The sequence below is a fragment of the Syngnathus floridae genome, chromosome 3, assembly GCF_059516105.1.
Source record: "Syngnathus floridae isolate MCC-2025c chromosome 3, RoL_Sflo_1.0, whole genome shotgun sequence".
Taxonomy (NCBI): domain Eukaryota; kingdom Metazoa; phylum Chordata; class Actinopteri; order Syngnathiformes; family Syngnathidae; genus Syngnathus; species Syngnathus floridae.
Genome location: NC_142415.1, coordinates 17,096,486 through 17,114,218, shown reverse-complemented (window position 1 = coordinate 17,114,218; position 17,733 = coordinate 17,096,486). Strand labels below are relative to the sequence as shown.

Here is a 17,733-nt window from a genome sequence, read left to right as displayed (position 1 = left end):
ATAAGCGGAAGAAGATGGATGGATGGATGGATGATTTGACGCACTGGGTAGCATATCCGCCTCAGTAGGGTGCGGGTTCGATTCCACCTCCGGCCCTCACTGTGTGGAGTTTGCATGTTCTCCCCGGGCCCGCGTGGGTTTTCTTCGGACACTCTGGTTTCCTCCCACATTCCAAAAAACATGCTTGATAGGCTGATTGGGCACTCTAAATTGCCTCTAGGTGTGAGTGCGAGTGCGGATGGTTGTTCGTCTCTGTGCGCCCTGCGATTGGCTGGCAACCGGTTCAGGGTGTCCCCCACCTCCTGCCCGATGACCGCTGGGATAGGCTCCAGCAAGCCCGCGACCCTCGTGGGGACAAAGCAGTACAGAAAATGGATGGATGGATGGATTTCTCTCATTCGGTGCTCCCATGCTTTAAGTGAATGTCCAACAGAGGGCAGTGAATGTTGTCAGGTAACGGAGAGCAGGTTGCTTCGAGAAGGAAGGGGGGACGGAAGAAAGTATAGGGGGCGTGTCCTCACTGTCGCTCCCATGTTGCGCAGCGTGGAAATTTGACGTGTGTGGAGCACACACATTGCACACATGCACACGCACATTACACTACAGTAGAAAGCCAACGTGAGCGTGCTGTTTGTTGTGTGATTGCGTGTGACAGACTTTCACAGCGGAAAAGTGCCTTCGGTAAAGCCCTCCAGCCCCCCGGCCGGCTGCGGCTCCCGGCTGACACACGGACTTCATTCACACTGCCAGGTCCGGACTCCTGGAACTTCAAAAAAGGGGGACAAAAGAAAGAAACAACGAAGTACAGACATTTTTGGATCATAAGCGATGCTCTGGCAGCATGGCCAAGTGGTTCAAGGAGCACCTCGGATTCAAAACTACCAAAGCACCCCCTCCGGCGCCCCCGAAGCCGGACTACCGACACTGCCTCACCGGTGTGCCCGGCGCGCCTGGCTTCCAAACGGGGGCCACTTTCACGCTGAGCCCTGCTCAGCCGGACATTCTTGCCGCGTACAAACTCCAAAAGGAGCTGGACTTCGAGGACCCGTACACTCCCGACGGAAATATCGCGTTCGCAGTGGGATCGCCGGACATCAAATACGTGTCACCGAAGCACCGACTCATCAAGGTGGAGACGGTGGAGAAGACCAACCCGGCGCCCGGTACTGGTGGTGGAGGAGGCGGTGCTGTGGTGGTCGCTCAAGCCGTCGCTGTGAGCGGCGTGAAATCTCCCACGTCACCCCCCACGGAGCAGGACAGCAAGGAGAAGGTGCGTGAACTTTTTAGTGTTTAAACTGAGACAAACTAACACGATCATAAACAAGTGATGTGTTTTAAACAGCCTCATTCGTAGTGCCGTTTATAAAATCTGATTTATGACAGCTTGACCCACTTTTTTTGTGTGTGACAACCGGTGGAACTTGTCACACGGTGCGAGCGGCGGCTCACTTCCGACTAATGACTAACCCTGCGCGGCAGGGAGTTACGCGTGAACGCGGTCCACTCCAAAACCAACTAGACATGTTGTAATGAAACGCAAAATTGTGTCATCTGCTTATTTTCACTTTGTAGCCACAGTTTAACGCTCATCGTGGTGCGTTCAATTAATCTTTTCAGCACTAAGTCGAGTCTTTACATTATTGACAGACCCATTGAATATATCCATATACTACTATACTGCAATATTTTTTCTTTATATGAGAACAAGATCAATTGGTGGGTATTTATTTTTATCTAAACCTTTTTCAAATAAATATATTGTATTCTATACAACTTCTAGGCTTGTAGATAAGATGGATCCTATCCCAGCTCACTGGGTGAGAACAGAAGCAGTGTGCAGTGTAAACCCTGCAGTAGCCACCTGTCAATGCTGGGATCATGGAGACAAACATTCTTACCTATAGACAATTTAGCATCTTCAATGAATACAATGTTTTGGAATGTGGAATAAAGCCAGAGGAAATATATACATTTATTCTTGTTAATATTGTCAACACAGAAGCAACAATGCAGCAATTGGCTTTGCCGCAATTTGCCGATAGATTGTCGGCTTACGTCAGAATGTTGCATCGTATTTCTTCCCATACATTTAGTTTGGCTCTCAAAGGACTTCATAAAAATGTAAAAGTTCAGCAAATTACAGTATATTTCATCATCTGTCGTGTAATCCCACATAAGGTTTTTAATTGCACTTTTAAAATGACATCCATACATTTTCTATAACTTATCCTCATAAATATATCAGGTAACCTGGAGCCTATCCCAGCAAATTTTGGGCGAGAAGCGAGATACATCTTATAGACGGATTTAAGCTTACTGACAATTTGAAATCTCCATTACGCATCTTTTCATGATTGTGACAGGGAGCCGAACTGAGAGCCAAATGTACTAATTTTAGTTGATTGGTAAGACGACACCACGTGCATCCATGCTTTTTAACGCGACACTGCAGGGAGCTGTTGTGTCAGCACAAAGTCAACGTGGAGACAGACAGGCAGGCAGAATGCTTCTAGGAGCACTTTGTCATGCCCTGGCCTCTCAGGAATTCACATGCACACACACACACATGCAGAAGAAACCTGAGAAGTGCGTTGCCGACTAGGTTAAGGACGCGCCTGTGTGATGACGAGTGTTATCCGTCTGTGTGGAATGTTTGCAGCCTATCTTCACAAACAACTAACCGCATGACAACTTGCATCTTTAATAATATCATTAATATCGTCGACTTACTAAGCAGACAGATAGACACGATTAAAACTGCTTTTGTGTCAGCACTACGTCACAATAACATCCATTCCTGGGGCGGTAACATTTTTTGTAGCACAGTGAAGGTGACTTTAGTGACAACATTTGTATTGGCACATTTTTGCATGTCGCTTGTTAACGCTGCAATTCGTGTTGTGCAGCATCTGTGCCTTGTTTGCTTCCTCCCCTCCCCACCAAACAACTGTTATTGCCATCCAAAATATATTTCCCATATGCCTGAAGATCAGCAAGCATGACAAAGTCATAAAACGCACCTACTTCTGCAGCTCGGTTTTATCAGTCCTACACTTAAGTATGTGAAGCAAGAAAAAAAAAAACCTACCATTTTGCTTCAACCAGTGCAGCTGTTCAAACTGATTACACATCGGTAGTACACTCTCACACATTGGCTTTAACAGACTTCACTTTGTGTAGTGTGCCGTGCATTCTGAACAGTTCGTGCCGTGTGAAACGAGCGCTGACTACTCGGCGCTCTTGAGCAGCACACAGAGAGATTGGCTTTAAAGGTTTCTCGTCAGGCGCTGAGGGTTTGATCACAAGTGTTGTATAGATTGGGAAGTGCGATGCTTACTTGAGCTGATTCTCTTGTTTGTATTGATTTTAGGAACAAGTAGATGCCGCTACTACAGAAAAATATGAAAAGAATCAGGGATAAAAATTACACTGGGCATTGAATGTTGATCTGTTTGTTCACTTTTGAATTAAAGTGATATTCAGGTAGTTTATTTGTGGGGGGGCATGTTGACTTGTCATCAGTTACTAGCAATCAGAATCAAATGCTAATATGTAAATGCTAGCATGTAACAAGGCACAGTGACAAAGCGTCTGTATATTTTACAGAACTCCTTTACATCCTTCTTGTCTATTGAGGGAAGTTGTAACAATACTGACAAAACCCAATTGAGGCTGCACAAAGTGACTCAACTTCTTCCTGCTTGGCTGCATCGATGTTTTAATTACTTGACTGATGAACGCTAATTATATCAGCACTTGGCTGATTAGCAGAATGCCAATGGAAGAATGAAAGCGTATTTACCGGGTTTGTTTTTACTTATTAGAGAAGGAGGAGAAAAGCAAATTGCTCACTTTAGGATGACTTTGATAAAGTCAGGAAGTTCAGCGTATTACAATTCAAAGAATTTTGAATAGAACCCAAATTATTTTTTTTCTTGGCTACGGGATTTGGATACTCCTGACAGAGACTTCCTTGTTGTGCTCTTTCAAGGCTGTTGTGTTTTTTTTCTTTTAATGACGGTAAGCCCTTCACGCGAGACGGCGTCGAGAGAGGTGATCAATTCTCATCCCGCCTCCGAACTCATTATAGGCCTCATCGGCTAGCTCATGGCTGACTTTTAGTCAAGGGCAGGCGGGAAAGTGACGATGAGCTAGCACTCAGCAAAAAAAAAAAAAAAAAAAGGTGTAAACAAAAGGCGGCGGCGCGGATACTGCGGCATCCTCGTTGCCCGCCATCATTAGTGTGTGTTGATGCACGGGGGAATCGGCTGCTCCAGTCTATAGCCAGCACTGAAACATCTATACATAGAAACAAATTTCCACTGAGCTCATTCTGGTTCTTCTCCTCAGTGAGACTTTTGTACGAGAAGTACCTAGCTCAGCATTCCCCAAAAGCCTTAACTGCTTGTAAAATCTGGCATTTTTCTACCTCCTCCCCCCCGAGTGTTGCTGTTCTGTATAAAGCATCACTGACAAGCAATAGGTAGGACAAAGTTGAACTTGTGATATTCCGTCGTCCTCACTCAGGTCCAATGTAATACATCCGAAGTCATTAATGGTCAGATAAAACGACACCAAAAATATATTTTTGAGTCTTTTGGTAGTACCAGCAGTTTTCTCATTTCACCCGTAATGTGTACACCTGACTTCTCACCTCAGCGCTTCAAAATCAGCGTCTTCTCCCGTCCTCATCTCAGCCCCGCCGTGATAGTCTGAAAAATGTCAGTCGCAGTCTCATCAACATGGGCCGCGGGAGTGGGCTTTTTTCAGAGAGCCCTGAAATGGATGGAAAGACATCAGCGCCTATCATGTTTTATAACACTTTCTATTTGAAAGTGCTTGGCGAGAGGTCTGATAGGCCACGCTGGTCAGTGTGATGCATTTTTCACATTTAGCTGTAAAATCATCCTTTTATAGGTTGATGATGTCATACCAGACATCTTTCCTACTCTGTCATTTCAACAGAATCAGTCTTCATTCGAGGGGACATATGGAAAATGTATTGCATATGATTGTTTATCTGCCAGGTATCAGAAACTAGCAGCTAATCCAAAAATGTCCAACAAAGAACAATTTTGGGCAGAGAAACTGATAGCAAGTAAATCAACCAGATTGTGATGTCACAATTCTGCAAAAATTTACCATGGACAAATTTTCGGCAATATTTACTTGGTTGTTTAATTTTGAAAAGGCCTTGCTATTTGTGCCCAATTTTCCATCATGCATGTTCTTAAATCAAAACTGATTGGAATGTGTTTGTTTTCAGTAGACCACAGACTTCCCGAACTATTTGAAGTGTCTCAGGAATTTTTCCTAGTGTCACCTCGGGTTACTCGTGTCAACAAGTTAGTCACCGGCTCCTTAAAAAAACCCAAGGACCATCGTGCCAAACATTCTCAAAAAGCCTGTGTGAGCTGGAAGTTTTGGAAAAAGAAGGAAGTCGCTTTGTTGTTTCGGATTCACGGTTACGCCCCGCTTGTTGGCGTGATGTCATCCTGTCGTGAAAACACTGGAAAGCCTCCGATATAATTTAGCAATCCGCAAAGCTCGTTGCATAAACATCACTATGCCGTAATCCCGCATTATTGAATATAATAACTACTCACGGTTTTGGGGTTTTATAAACAGCGAGGCCAAAATTCATCGGATGGCATTTTGTAAGCACGCTTTGCCGCAATCAGGCGTACCCCGCTGTCTCTTCCAATCTCGTTGCCTCGACAAGCTCAGTCAAACAACTCCACCAGGTCACAATTAGGTCTCAGACGGTCGCTCTCGACATGTCATCCATTTTGTTTAATGATAGCGCGTATCGCCTGGGGGAGTCCCGGTGGTTGGGCAAATTCTCGCAACCCACTGATTAAATGGACGCTAGGAATCAGTTCTTCTTTCCGCGAGTTAAAATGACACAAACATATGGTTTAGCCGAGTGGTATTTTTCCACATTATCGTGCTGCTTCTGCATTCGCTCAGTGTTATTTGTTTGTGTTGCTCGGCAGGAGGTTAACCTGCTGGATTATGATATCCGTATTGGAGCTTCGACTATACAGAATGGAACATTTTTCTTTACCCATCCAATCTAACATTAGACATAGATATGGATATGTTGAGCTATCATGTCTGAAACTCGATTTCTGAACGTCCGTGTTGTGTATCCGATATTGCTTGTGTCCTAAATTACAGGAATTCCAACCTGGTGTAAATAATTTTCCACATACCATAGAAATATTCTCGTCAATATGCAGTTTGAGAAAGTCAGCCACTGTCTGCAATTGTTTGCCGTAGCTTCCCTCACTCCAGGATTTGGGAAGTGCTCCCTTCCTGACAGGAAGTGTTTACGGCTTGGCGACATTCCCTTTTTAACTCGACAAGTCTGTGTTCGCCTCGCTTTGCTAAAATGTCTAACCAAGGGTTAAATGTTCACAGCTGTTCCGGCTGGAGCAAAATTTCGGATGTTGAAAAAAAAAGTAACAAATAGCAACTGGCCCGTGGCGGTCGCATGGGCCACTGATGACGCCGCTTTGTGCTAACAGATTAGCGATTGTTGCTTGCAGGGATTCGAGACTCCACCCTGTCTGTTACATCCTTAATTGACGTCTGTTTCATCATCAACTTGTGCTCATCCAAAACCAAAAACAGCTTTGTTTACCTTTGAGATTCTGTTTCGTTGTGCCCAATATGACCCCATACTTGTTAGTATGCACCATCATTCTTGCATGGTAGCTCCCCCCCCCTTCTCTAAGCCTTCTCATGCATTGTCAAAGAAGAAAAATACAAATGAGCATTTCCCGTGTAATTACAGCACATGTGGGATTAACATAGTTTATAACTTTTTAACATTCCGCTGCTGCACCAGCACTATTGCACTGAGGCAATGCCGCCAATAAACCTATCACGGGGCGTCTAAGGGGGGTGGCAAAGGAAGGAAATTGGGTGCCGCCAAGCGTGTCGCCAAGTACTTCATCTTGAATATCTATCATATATATTGAAGGAACTTTTATACGGCGCCCCGCTCTCTTCTATTTTATACGGTGCTTCGCTCTCTTCTCATGGAGTCCTAAAACTTTTTTTTAATCCAACCTGCGGATTGGTCGCAAGTTGCCTTTCACTTCTCATCTTCGTGTACACTGGCTTACTAACGGCAATCCAAATTTAATTGGCTGACTTGAAATCGGGTTAGAAACCGTATCATGATTGTGTATGTACAGCGCTGAGTGGGCTCCTAAAATGGATGGCTCTTTTCCAATGTTACTTACCAGGAATCATCATCTCTTATTCTAAGAACATGGCTGACTAAATTCAGCCCATCGCCGTGGCTGCAGTTTGAATTTGCATGGAGGCTGACCCAGCTGCACTTTAAACGCCATACAAATTTAAAATTACAGATCGCGCCGTGTGGATATTTCGATAGTTTGTTGCCACTGGAGTCTGGTCAATGATATCACAGCTCTGGAAGCTTTCCTATGGAAACTACGCCCGGCTATAAACATGGCTGAGGTATTAAAGCTGCCCCACATAGGCAGCAATGCAAAGATGTGAAGCGCGCAGTCGTCAAATGTGTTCCTAATCTCAAAGTGGGAGTGGGGTTGGTAATAAATTTGCTGTAAGCGTTGCGGCACAGATGTCTCGGAGGGAGAGGAAACTAATGGCTGCATGTGTTCAACATGGAATCCTTTCAACGTCTACCAAAAAATGCACCGCTCTGGGAGTGAATTGCAACTAAAATAGAAGAGACTTTTACGAATAAATTATCAGCGTACCTTTGGAAGAGCGCTGAGACTGCGACCTTGATTATATCATTGCTCCCCTGACGTAAATCACAGTTTGTTTACGCTTGGCAGTCTCATTCAGGTGCTCTGAGATGATTCTACAATTAGATTAAAGCAAAGCAAATGAATTCACCTGCAAAAAAAAACCCAACAACCCGCAGTTGCCCTCAAGTGAAGTGCTCGCACAGCTTGATTGAGAAAAATGTCTTCATAGCAAATACGATAACACGATTAGCTTCTCTAGTCTCTCTGTAGGCCTTTAGAGGGAGGACGTAATTTTCCCGGAGAATGCTCGAGTAGCAGTTGTGATGCTTTTGGAAATGTATTCCATAAAGTTTCATTAAAGGTGGCTTTGTGTCGGCGGTAAAAGGCAGTTTTGTGCGCCATCTGCCCAGTCTGTCTGGAAGATATTTAATGCAGTTCAGTCCTTCGCAATGGCTGCCGTGATTAATGCTAACGAGAATCGCCGCTGACAAACACAACAGCACCGATAGCGGCTACTGCATTGTGCCAAATGACTTACACAAAACAGCCAAGCACTTTGCGATATGGTCAGTAGTTTAGAGACAGACATCTTAATGAGGTAATTAATCAATCGGGATCATTTTGTTTTAAAAATTGCCCAACGGGATTGCGGTTAGCAATTCACAGTCAGGAAATCTGTGTTTTAATCTGTACTTGGAGTTTGCTTGTTATCTCCATGATGGTGTGGGTTTTCTTCAGCTACTCGGGTTTCTTTCCATATCTCTTAACATGTTTAGCAGGGTAGTTGAAAGTCTACATCACGGGTCACCAACAAGGTGCCCGTGGGGATCAGGCAGCCCCCAGGCACCACATGAACATCCCGCAGGCTTGTTCTAAAAATAGCTCACCGGTGCGATGTTTTCATTTTACTTTAACAGTTTTTGTTGTGTCGCCAGGCTGCCAATTTTTGGTTGTTTCCCCGTGTCGAACAAAGCTTGACGTAGGCCAAAATTTGGGGTTAAAAACATTCGCACACCCAGACGACCTTTTCGGATTACTCCATGCCTCCAACTTTGTGGGAAACGTTTGGGAAGGCCCTTTTCTGTTCCAGCATGACTGACCTCACAAAGATTCATCCAGATGAATAGACAAAAAGTCCCAGAGCCACACTCCAAGAATCTTGACGAAAGTCCTCCCACAAGAGTGGAAGCTGTTATCGCTACAGAGTGCAAACAAGGTCAATCTTCCTTTCGCTTTTACTTTGGTTGTTTGGCCGACACGCGCCGCTTTTCAACTGCATACTACTGATTTGGCCCTACTAACATTGTTACTTCCCCAACTGGTACCACTGGAGACTACATACCAATTTTCCAGCAAACCTTTATATTTTACCCACCTGAATTTAAACTAGTTGTAGAGAAAAAAATATGCAAAAATATCCTCCCAGCTTGTCTTTTCTCCTTTGTCTGAAGAGCTCCTGCTGTTTGCTTGCTTTGCATGCTGACAAACAGAAAAAAAAAAACCTTTGAAAGGCCATAATGCAATTGAGCTGCTAAGCACTGTGTAGTATCGGGCAATCAGTGGCTGAAATCCCTCGTGGCATGAAACATAAATCACACACGCCAGTCCTTCTCTTTCCCTCCATTGGATAGCCTGATGACTTTTCTGCCATTCCCAGCGGGGCTTCAACCTTGACGAGCTCCGCTCAATCCCTGCCGCTGCCGTCGTGGAATAAATGTCACGCTCGCGTCAGCACAACCCAGGCCTGTCTTGGAATTTGTCCGGTTAACACGTGGCTCATAATTACTGGAAAATATCCAGACTGTCGAAAAATAAACCATCAGCGGAGCCTTTGTTAATTAGAAGTGCCACATCACCAAGCCCATGAGCTCAAATGACAACTAATGCAACCATTACGATTTTTATCTCTCTCCAGCCATATGCCGTCACTCGCTTTCTCTCCCGTAAGTGCACAGAAGGACAATTGCCGTCAATGTTTTCTCCCATGTAATGGAAGAATGAGGGCCCCAATCGAAGTGAAATCCGAGAAGCTTTTGGGTCGTCAAATATTGAGCCAAAGTGGCAGGTGCCAGTTGCGGCGTGGTCGCCTCGCTAATGTTCTCCCTCTGTTGCCGCTGATGCGAAGAGGACTTCATTGGCTGAGAGCTGCAGCGCATTTCAACAAGTATTGCCTTCGCCTGGGAACAGGCGGATATAAGAAATGGGGTTTTGGAATCTGGGTTAGCAACAAAAGTAATAGTGAGAGGTACCAATGGGATGTGGCTTAAGCCTTTGTGGTAGTTCTGCCAGATTCTTATTTGACAACACGGGGATGAATTTCACCCTTGAGACAGCAAAGCGCCCATTCAAACTCACCTTTGTTAAAGAACTTTGGAGGAGGGCTGAACGGAAAGAACAGAATTTCATATCTTGATATTAATGTCAGATATCTCAGGATTCATTTCGGGGTCAGTGAAAAGTAAGCATTAAAAATATAACAAAAAAGGCCTCCAAGCTTTGGTTCCGTGGGGAGTTTTACTCTAGGCTGCGACTTGGCTACGGTCCCGATGCACCCTGGCCATGCCGCGAGGCAGATGGTGCGTCCCCGGGTGATGCCGACTTGCCGCTCACAGCCTCATGCTTTCTCCTGCTGTCGGTTGGTCATTAGTGCCGCGGGACCGGACGGACATTTTGGTGCCGTTTGCAAATACGAACCGTCTCATCTACATCCACTAACAGTTATGAATGAGGCAACCGGGGACAAGCTGGTGCGGCTTTACAGATACTGTTGATCATAGTGACTGCTGGTTCGAATGTAATGAGAATAAATTATTAATGTTTTGGACGACTGGATTATGAGGGCATTGAAATTGTCTAACAAACAGCATTAAAGTCATTAAAAAAACAGGACGCACTCACTTAATTGAAAGGCGAATGAAAAGACATTTCTAGTTGCTCTGGAACTGACCTTGAATTTGCTCCTGTTTGAAACGACTGCTTTAGTTTCTCGCTAATGCCTTCAAAATAGCAAATTAAAAGCTAGTGAAAATGGTCTATACATATTTTGGGTCAACCATTCCCCAGCTTCAAGCAAATTATAAACTGTATTTCTAAATAATGTCCAAGAGGTATTTACTGACTTAACTGCGTATGATTTAAACAACGTTAGCGCTCGTATATTCATATTACACAAAACTGGAGTCATAAACTAGGAATGTTATGAAGAAAGGCTATGTAATGGTAAAAGACGAGGTAGACCGGCCTAAACTAGTCTCTCATTACATCCCACGGAACGTAAACATAGACGCACACAACATTGCAACCATGTTAGCATCCATTAAGACTAATTGTTGGTATTGAAAACATAGCTGCATAAATTAAGTTACTCTTTCAACCTTAAATATTTTGTACATTGGACAACACCCGGCAATTAATTTGAAGTGATGACCTCTATTTGAAGAAATACATGAGGTCTTTGTATTAACTGTGAATGGGAATGTAAATTAGTTATTTGTGTCTTGACTGGTGACCGGTTGCGGGGTGTAACCCGCCTCTCGCCCCCCATTTTAAACATGCACCATCCTTCACATTTGGTTCTGGACCAGTCAGTCTGATACACACGGTTAAATGAAATGCATTGAAAACTGATATTGAATCAAATTGCTCCCGACCGTTCAAATTAGTGGCTCAGCTGGTGTGTTTGATTGCAAAATCCCATTTTTCTTTTTGCCTTCCAAACATCACTGTTAAACTGTGTCAGTCTGAAATCCCATTTTGATTGCTCGGGGAAGGCAAAGCATACACTTTAAAATATTGCAGCTCTTTGAGATTTTATAGCTAAACTCACCACTCAGGCAAACCTTTGAAGGCTGTTGGCAAGGTTTTCATCGCTCACTCGTCCTTCGTTTGTCCAACGCTATGTCAACAGGAAAGGCAAAGATGATGTCATGCTTTTGGAGCAGCTCCGCCCGTAACTCAATCAATGATGCTGTTGTTTCCTGAAGCATGCTCAAACATCCTGCGGCTCATGAGGATCCATAACAAGGCAGTAGAAAGTGTTTGAAGACCTTGAGCATAGAAAGGGACGGTTTTGATTTGCAGCTATCGTGAAACCTTTCATGTCAAACACAAGCTGTTCCAATTGGTTAGAATTCTTAATTACTTCCCTCATAGGAAATAGTTAACTGAATTTCTTCGCCACAGTTTTTTATTGAACGTGCTTCTTATTCTAATTCTTCTATCATTATTGTCCACTTATTTTATGGATCGACCAGGACGCATATATGTCCACAGGGGCATTGACCTTTACCAAGATTATCAAATGTTGAATTCCGGTTGTTGGAACAAATTTCCAGAAAAATAATATTGAATAGTCACATTGCCCGGGTGTTCCGACGTCCCGCCATGCTTAGTCAAAACCTTTCCGAAGGTATAAAGCCAAGTCATGTTATGCCAACATGGAGACAAATTACATCACTTTGGGTGTTTTTGTGGGCCATGGCCTCCGACCTCGAACCACTCCATTGAAGTACCACAGTCGAATGGGAATTGATGTGATTCATTATGTTTTCATAGTGAGGGTTACTATTTCTCGGGTATGAGCTGCGTAAGAGCTCGGTTTGGCACACGAGTTGGCATTACCGTTGCTCGAGCTTTCATGCTAACTCGTGACAAGGTGGTAATCAAACTGCGATCATGATTGATATTTATTTTGCTAAGTGATTTGAGGTCGTTTGGGCCCTGAGGTTGTTGTGTTTGTATTGCAGATGGTTTTCTTTTTTGTTACCTCTATTTGCGAGAGAAACATATGTATTTTATTTTGTGGCGCAAAAACAAACCAGGACCATGTTTGTGCTGGACTTGAAACTCACAGAAGCATAACATTTGAGGAACCCATAATTATGCTGCGGCAGAACAAGGCCTAGTTATTTTCCCCGAAACAGATGGAAAAGGGCAGCATTGGAAGATAGGAGGATTTAACACACAGTAGCCACGAGGAAATTTGCCTGTTGTCCTTTAGTTACTATTCACTGTCTGAGAACGTACGCTAAAGCTGTCGCTAAGCGGTTTACACGACACTCTGCGAGAATGTAACAGTTTTCGCTATGAACTTTAGGGGCATTATATTAAGTTCAACGAGCCGCGGTTGACCATGTTAAATTAGCTAAGCATGTTCTGCTAGTTCTGTCTTTCCTCCTGGCTCCAAGCCAACTTATTTCTATTTGAGCCTGCAGTAACATTTGTCAGCGTGGTAAAGTGATTAAGGTAAAGCTTCCAGGCAGACATTTGTTTTCATTATTTTTTTTTAAATCAAATTATTTAGGTTTTTGAAATAATCGTTGCGGCCTTCAAGATGACTGTTTTAAGTTCAGAATTTAGACAGTCAGTGAACAGAGTACAAAAGTAATTTCCTTTTGTGCAAATAGTGATATATTTAATGACATTCAGAATGAAACATCAGCATTTTAAATCATTTCTTGTTCGGCTCAACTGCCCCAAGCAGCTCAATATTTTACCACCATGAAAAATGGAGTTCAAGCTCACAGTAGATTCATATATTATTAGACCAATCCCTAATATTTATCTTTTCTCTCTCCCAAATAAATTGCGCAGTGGCTGTATTGTATTCTTGTAATCATTGGATAACATTGGGCTTAATATTGTACAATGACTTAATCTGTGATTGGTGGAAAGTGAGCTAAACTGTGACTCAGTCAATGCTCCAAATTGTTGGTGCTTTCCCAGTTATATTACAGATCATTACTTGAGAGATAGGGTGTGTGTGTGTTTGTGTGTGTGTGTGTGCGCACGTCTATCCCTGATTGTTGTTTCAGCATAGCTCTGATGAGTGATATGCTTGTTTATATTTAGTCTAAATTATTTCCCGGTGCTCATGACTCACAGGGTGTCGTGCCCATCGTGCACCCTCAGGTCGATTGCATAAGCATTTGGCTGATTGGACCGATACATCAGTGTGTTTTACTAGCGCCGGCATGATTTGAAATTACTTGAAATTAATTAAATTGTTAAGTGCCTTGTTTGAGGACAGTGAAGGTAACTCGAAGTCACGTCCAGAGTGGTGATGTCATAACGAATGTTATAAAGAGGCAGATTTTTTTTTGGGAGCTCGATTCTATCGATTGGCGGCATGACGAGTGCGAGGCGGTTGCTTAGCCTACAGCTTTCCTGTCGCATCCAGTTTTCTCACCAAAATAATCCCAAATATTGACACATTGTGGAGTTGGGGCATGCAGCAGCACTGACACGTGAGATCTGCTGTCACTCTCCATGTTTCTCAGAAATATACCGGAAGGAAGTACAGCATGTAATAAAAAGTGAACACACCCCTGTTAAAATTGAAGGTTTGTCCGAAAAAGGAACCACAATAAATATTTCAAAAGTGACGCGAACTAGAACCATCCATTTACTGTTGCACTTGTTGTCAATGGGATGTACAATTCAGTTTTCAACAGCCTTAACATGTTTGTTTTTGTTCTTCACCATTCTTGGGTGTAAGAAAAGGGAGGCTGCCATCGAGAACCCTTAACCTCGAAATTGTGAGGCAGACATGCTAGCTACTAAACCAAGTAAGATAGACAAAAGTAAATGGAAACGCAATAGTCTTGTCACACTGTCTGTATGAGCAAAGAATGTCAAGATGCAAAAATATTAAATCTCAAGTTTGAGAGTATTCCCTAAGAGCAAGTACAAACTCCTCAAGTTCCTTTCAAAGGACAAATGTTTACTTTTTAAAAGAAATATTTCACAGATGCAAATGCAGCCCCTGGAGGCCCTGTCGATGTACATAGCGTTCCTTCCAGTTTTGGGCCGTGTTCCTCGGGTCTCGGGACGTCCGCCTAATTGCCATCTACCTCGCAAGACTGCAATTAGCTCGGGCTCGCTGGCCGGCCGGCCGGGTATAAATCTGTCAAATTGCTTGTCCTAAGAAAGACCAACAGGCCCGCTCGAAGCCTCTACTTTTTGAAAAGTGGGCTTGTCACTGTCGTATAATTAGGCCAAGCAGCATTTGCAGAGAGAGCGTGCTGGAAGCCTCACGCTGGGACATTGCGGTGTGCGGGAGCATACCGGCTTATGTATTACTTCATCCGGTGCCTGACTCTGCCGATGTCCAATGCGCACGACGTGCTGCCTTATCTGTCATCCCAACCCTCCTGACACCTCATTGTGTTTAACAGAGCATAAAAAACAAAAAAAAAAGCCACAATTTCACCTTGTCGTATCCCCTCGCAGCTCATTATCCTGGAGGACTACGCTGATCCTTTTGATGCCGAGCAGGTCGGCGGCACACAGGCCAGCACGGAGAAAGTGACCACAGAGAACGACGGATACATGGAGCCCTACGAAGCCCAGAAGATGATGGCCGGTAAGAACGATGATGTCTTGTCACAATTTCCATATCTGTCATATTGCAACGATTTTGTTACACACGGGTGAAACATGATGTTGATGTTGAAGTGACTTTGCCAATCAATTTTGTAGATTGTTTAAAGCCATCCGAAATATTATTGGTACATAATTCTATGAGCAATGACTGAAAAGATCCATTAATATTTCTAGAAAAAACATTTTCATAAATTAACATCAGTATTTGCGAGAAATGGAGGTTCGTAATAATTTTTTTTTAATGTTTTTATGTTTTTATTATTTCGCAATTTTTTTGTTTGATTTATTATTTATGACTTTCTATGATTTATGATTCATCCATCCATCTTCTTCCGCTTATCCGGGGTCGCGTTGTGGGGGCAGCAGCTTCAGGAGGGACTCCCAGACTTCCCTCTCCCCAGCCACTTCGTCCAGCTCATCCCGGGGGATCCCAAGGCGTTCCCAGGCCAGCTGAGAAACATAGTCTCTCCAGCACGTCCTGGGTCGTCCCCGGGGTCTCCTACCGGTGGGACATGCCCGGAACACCTCCCCAGGGAGGCGTCCAGGAGGCATCCTGATAAGATGCCCGAGCCACCTCATCTGGCTCCTCTCAACGTGGAGGAGTAGCGACTCTACTCCGAGTCTCTCCCGGATGACCGAGCTTCTCACCCTATCTCTAAGGGAGAGCCCGGACATCCTGCGGAGAAAACTCATTTCGGCCGCTTGTATCCGAGATCTCGTTCTTTCGGTCACGACCCGTAGCTCGCGACCATAGGTGAGGGTAGGAGCGTATATCGACCGGTAAATTGAGAGCTTTGCCTCTTGGCTCAGCTCTCTCTTCACCACAAAGGACCGGTTAAGGGTCCGCATTACTGCCGACGCTGCACCGATCCGCCTGTCGATCTCACGCTCCATCCTCCCCTCACTCGTGAACAAGACTCCAAGATACTTCAACTCCTCCACTTGGGGCAGGATCTCATCCCCGATCCGGAGAGGGCATTCCACCCTTTTCCGATCAAGGACCATGGAGTCGGATTTGGAGGTGCTGACCCTCATCCCGACCGCTTCACACTCGGCTGCGAACCGTTCCAGCGAGAGCTGGAGATCACAGCCTGAAGAAGCCAACAGCACCACGTCATCTGCAAAAAGCAGAGACGCGATGCTGAGGTCCCCAAACCGGACCCCCTCAACGCCTCGGCTGCGCCTAGAAATTCTGTCCATAAAAATTATGAACAGAATCGGTGACAAAGGGCAGCCTTGGCGGAGTCCAACCCTCACTGGGAACGAATCCGACTTACTGCCGGAAATGCGGACCAGACTCTGGCATCGGTGATACAGGGACCGAACCACCCTTATCAGTTGGCTCGGCACCCCGTACTCCCGAAGCACCCTCCACAGAACCTCCCAAGGGACACGGTCGAACGCCTTCTCCAAGTCCACAAAACACATGTGGACTGGTTGGGCGAACTCCCATGCACCCTCGAGGATCCTGCCGAGGGTGTAGAGCTGGTCCACTGTTCCACGGCCAGGACGAAAGCCACACTGCTCCTCCTGAATCCGAGGTTCGACCTCCCGACGGACCCTCCTCTCCAGCACCCCTGAAAAGACCTTACCAGGGAGGCTGAGGAGTGTGATTCCCCTGTAATTGGAACACACCCTCCGGTCCCCCTTCTTAAAGAGGGGAACCACCACCCCAGTCTGCCAATCCAGAGGCACTGTCCCCGATGTCCACGCAACGTTGTCGAGGCGTGTCAGCCATGACAGCCCCACAACAACCAGAGCCTTTAAGAACTCCGGGCGGATCTCATCCACCCCCGGGGCTTTGCCACCGAGGAGTTTTTTAACTACCTCAGTGAGTTCGACCCCAAAGATTGGAGAATCCGCCTCAGAGTCTCCAGGCCCTGCTTCCTCAATGGAAGGCGTGTAGGTGGAATTGAGGAGGTCTTCGAAGTATTCTCCCCACCGACTCACGACGTCCCGAGTAGAGGTCAGCAGCACGCCATCCCCACTGTAAACAGTGTTGACGTTGCACTGCTTCCCCCTCCTGAGACGCCGGATGGTGGACCAGAATTTCCTCGAAGCCGTCCGAAAGTCATTCTCCATGGCCTCACCAAACTCCTCCCACGCCCGGGTTTTTGCCTCAGCAACCGCCGAAGCCGCGTTCCGCTTGGCCATCCGGTACCTGTCAGCTGCCTCCGGAGTCCAACAATAGAACACCGCTCGGGTTCAGATCGGGGGGGCCGTTCCTCCCAATCACGCCCTTCCAGGTCTCACTGTCATTGCCCACGTGAGCATTGAAGTCACCCAGTAGAACGATGGAGTCCCCAGAAGGAGCGCTCTCCAGCACTTCCTCCAGGGACCCCAAGAAGGGTGGGTACTCTGAGCTGCCGTTTGGTGCATAGACACAAACCCGTCCCCCCACCCGAAGGCGGAGGGAGGCTACCCTCTCATTCACCGGGGTGAACCCCAATGTGCAGGTGCCCAGCCGGGGGGCAATAAGTATACCCACACCTGCTCGACGCCTCTCACCGTGGGCAACTCCAGAGTGGAAGAGAGTCCAGCCCCTCTCAAGAGGGCTTGTACCGGAACCCAAACTGTGCGTGGAGGCTAGTCCGACTAT

General features: G+C 45.5%; 1 protein-coding gene across 5 annotated transcripts in view; it reads left to right on the top strand.

The window, feature by feature from the left end:
- The first annotated feature begins 485 nt into the window (after positions 1-485).
- Positions 486-17,733, top strand: part of shf (Src homology 2 domain containing F) — a 59,004-nt gene continuing 41,756 nt past the window's right edge. For 2 of the 5 annotated variants that reach the window (XM_088371225.1, XM_088371224.1), the window contains exons 1-2: positions 486-1,270; positions 14,982-15,114. In XM_088371225.1, the coding sequence (XP_088227351.1) occupies positions 842-1,270; positions 14,982-15,114 (562 nt within the window). In that variant the 5' untranslated portion in view covers positions 486-841. The remainder of the gene's footprint in view (positions 1,271-14,981; positions 15,115-17,733) is intronic. The other 3 variants (XM_088371226.1, XM_088371227.1, XM_088371228.1) reach the window with 3 other exon arrangements.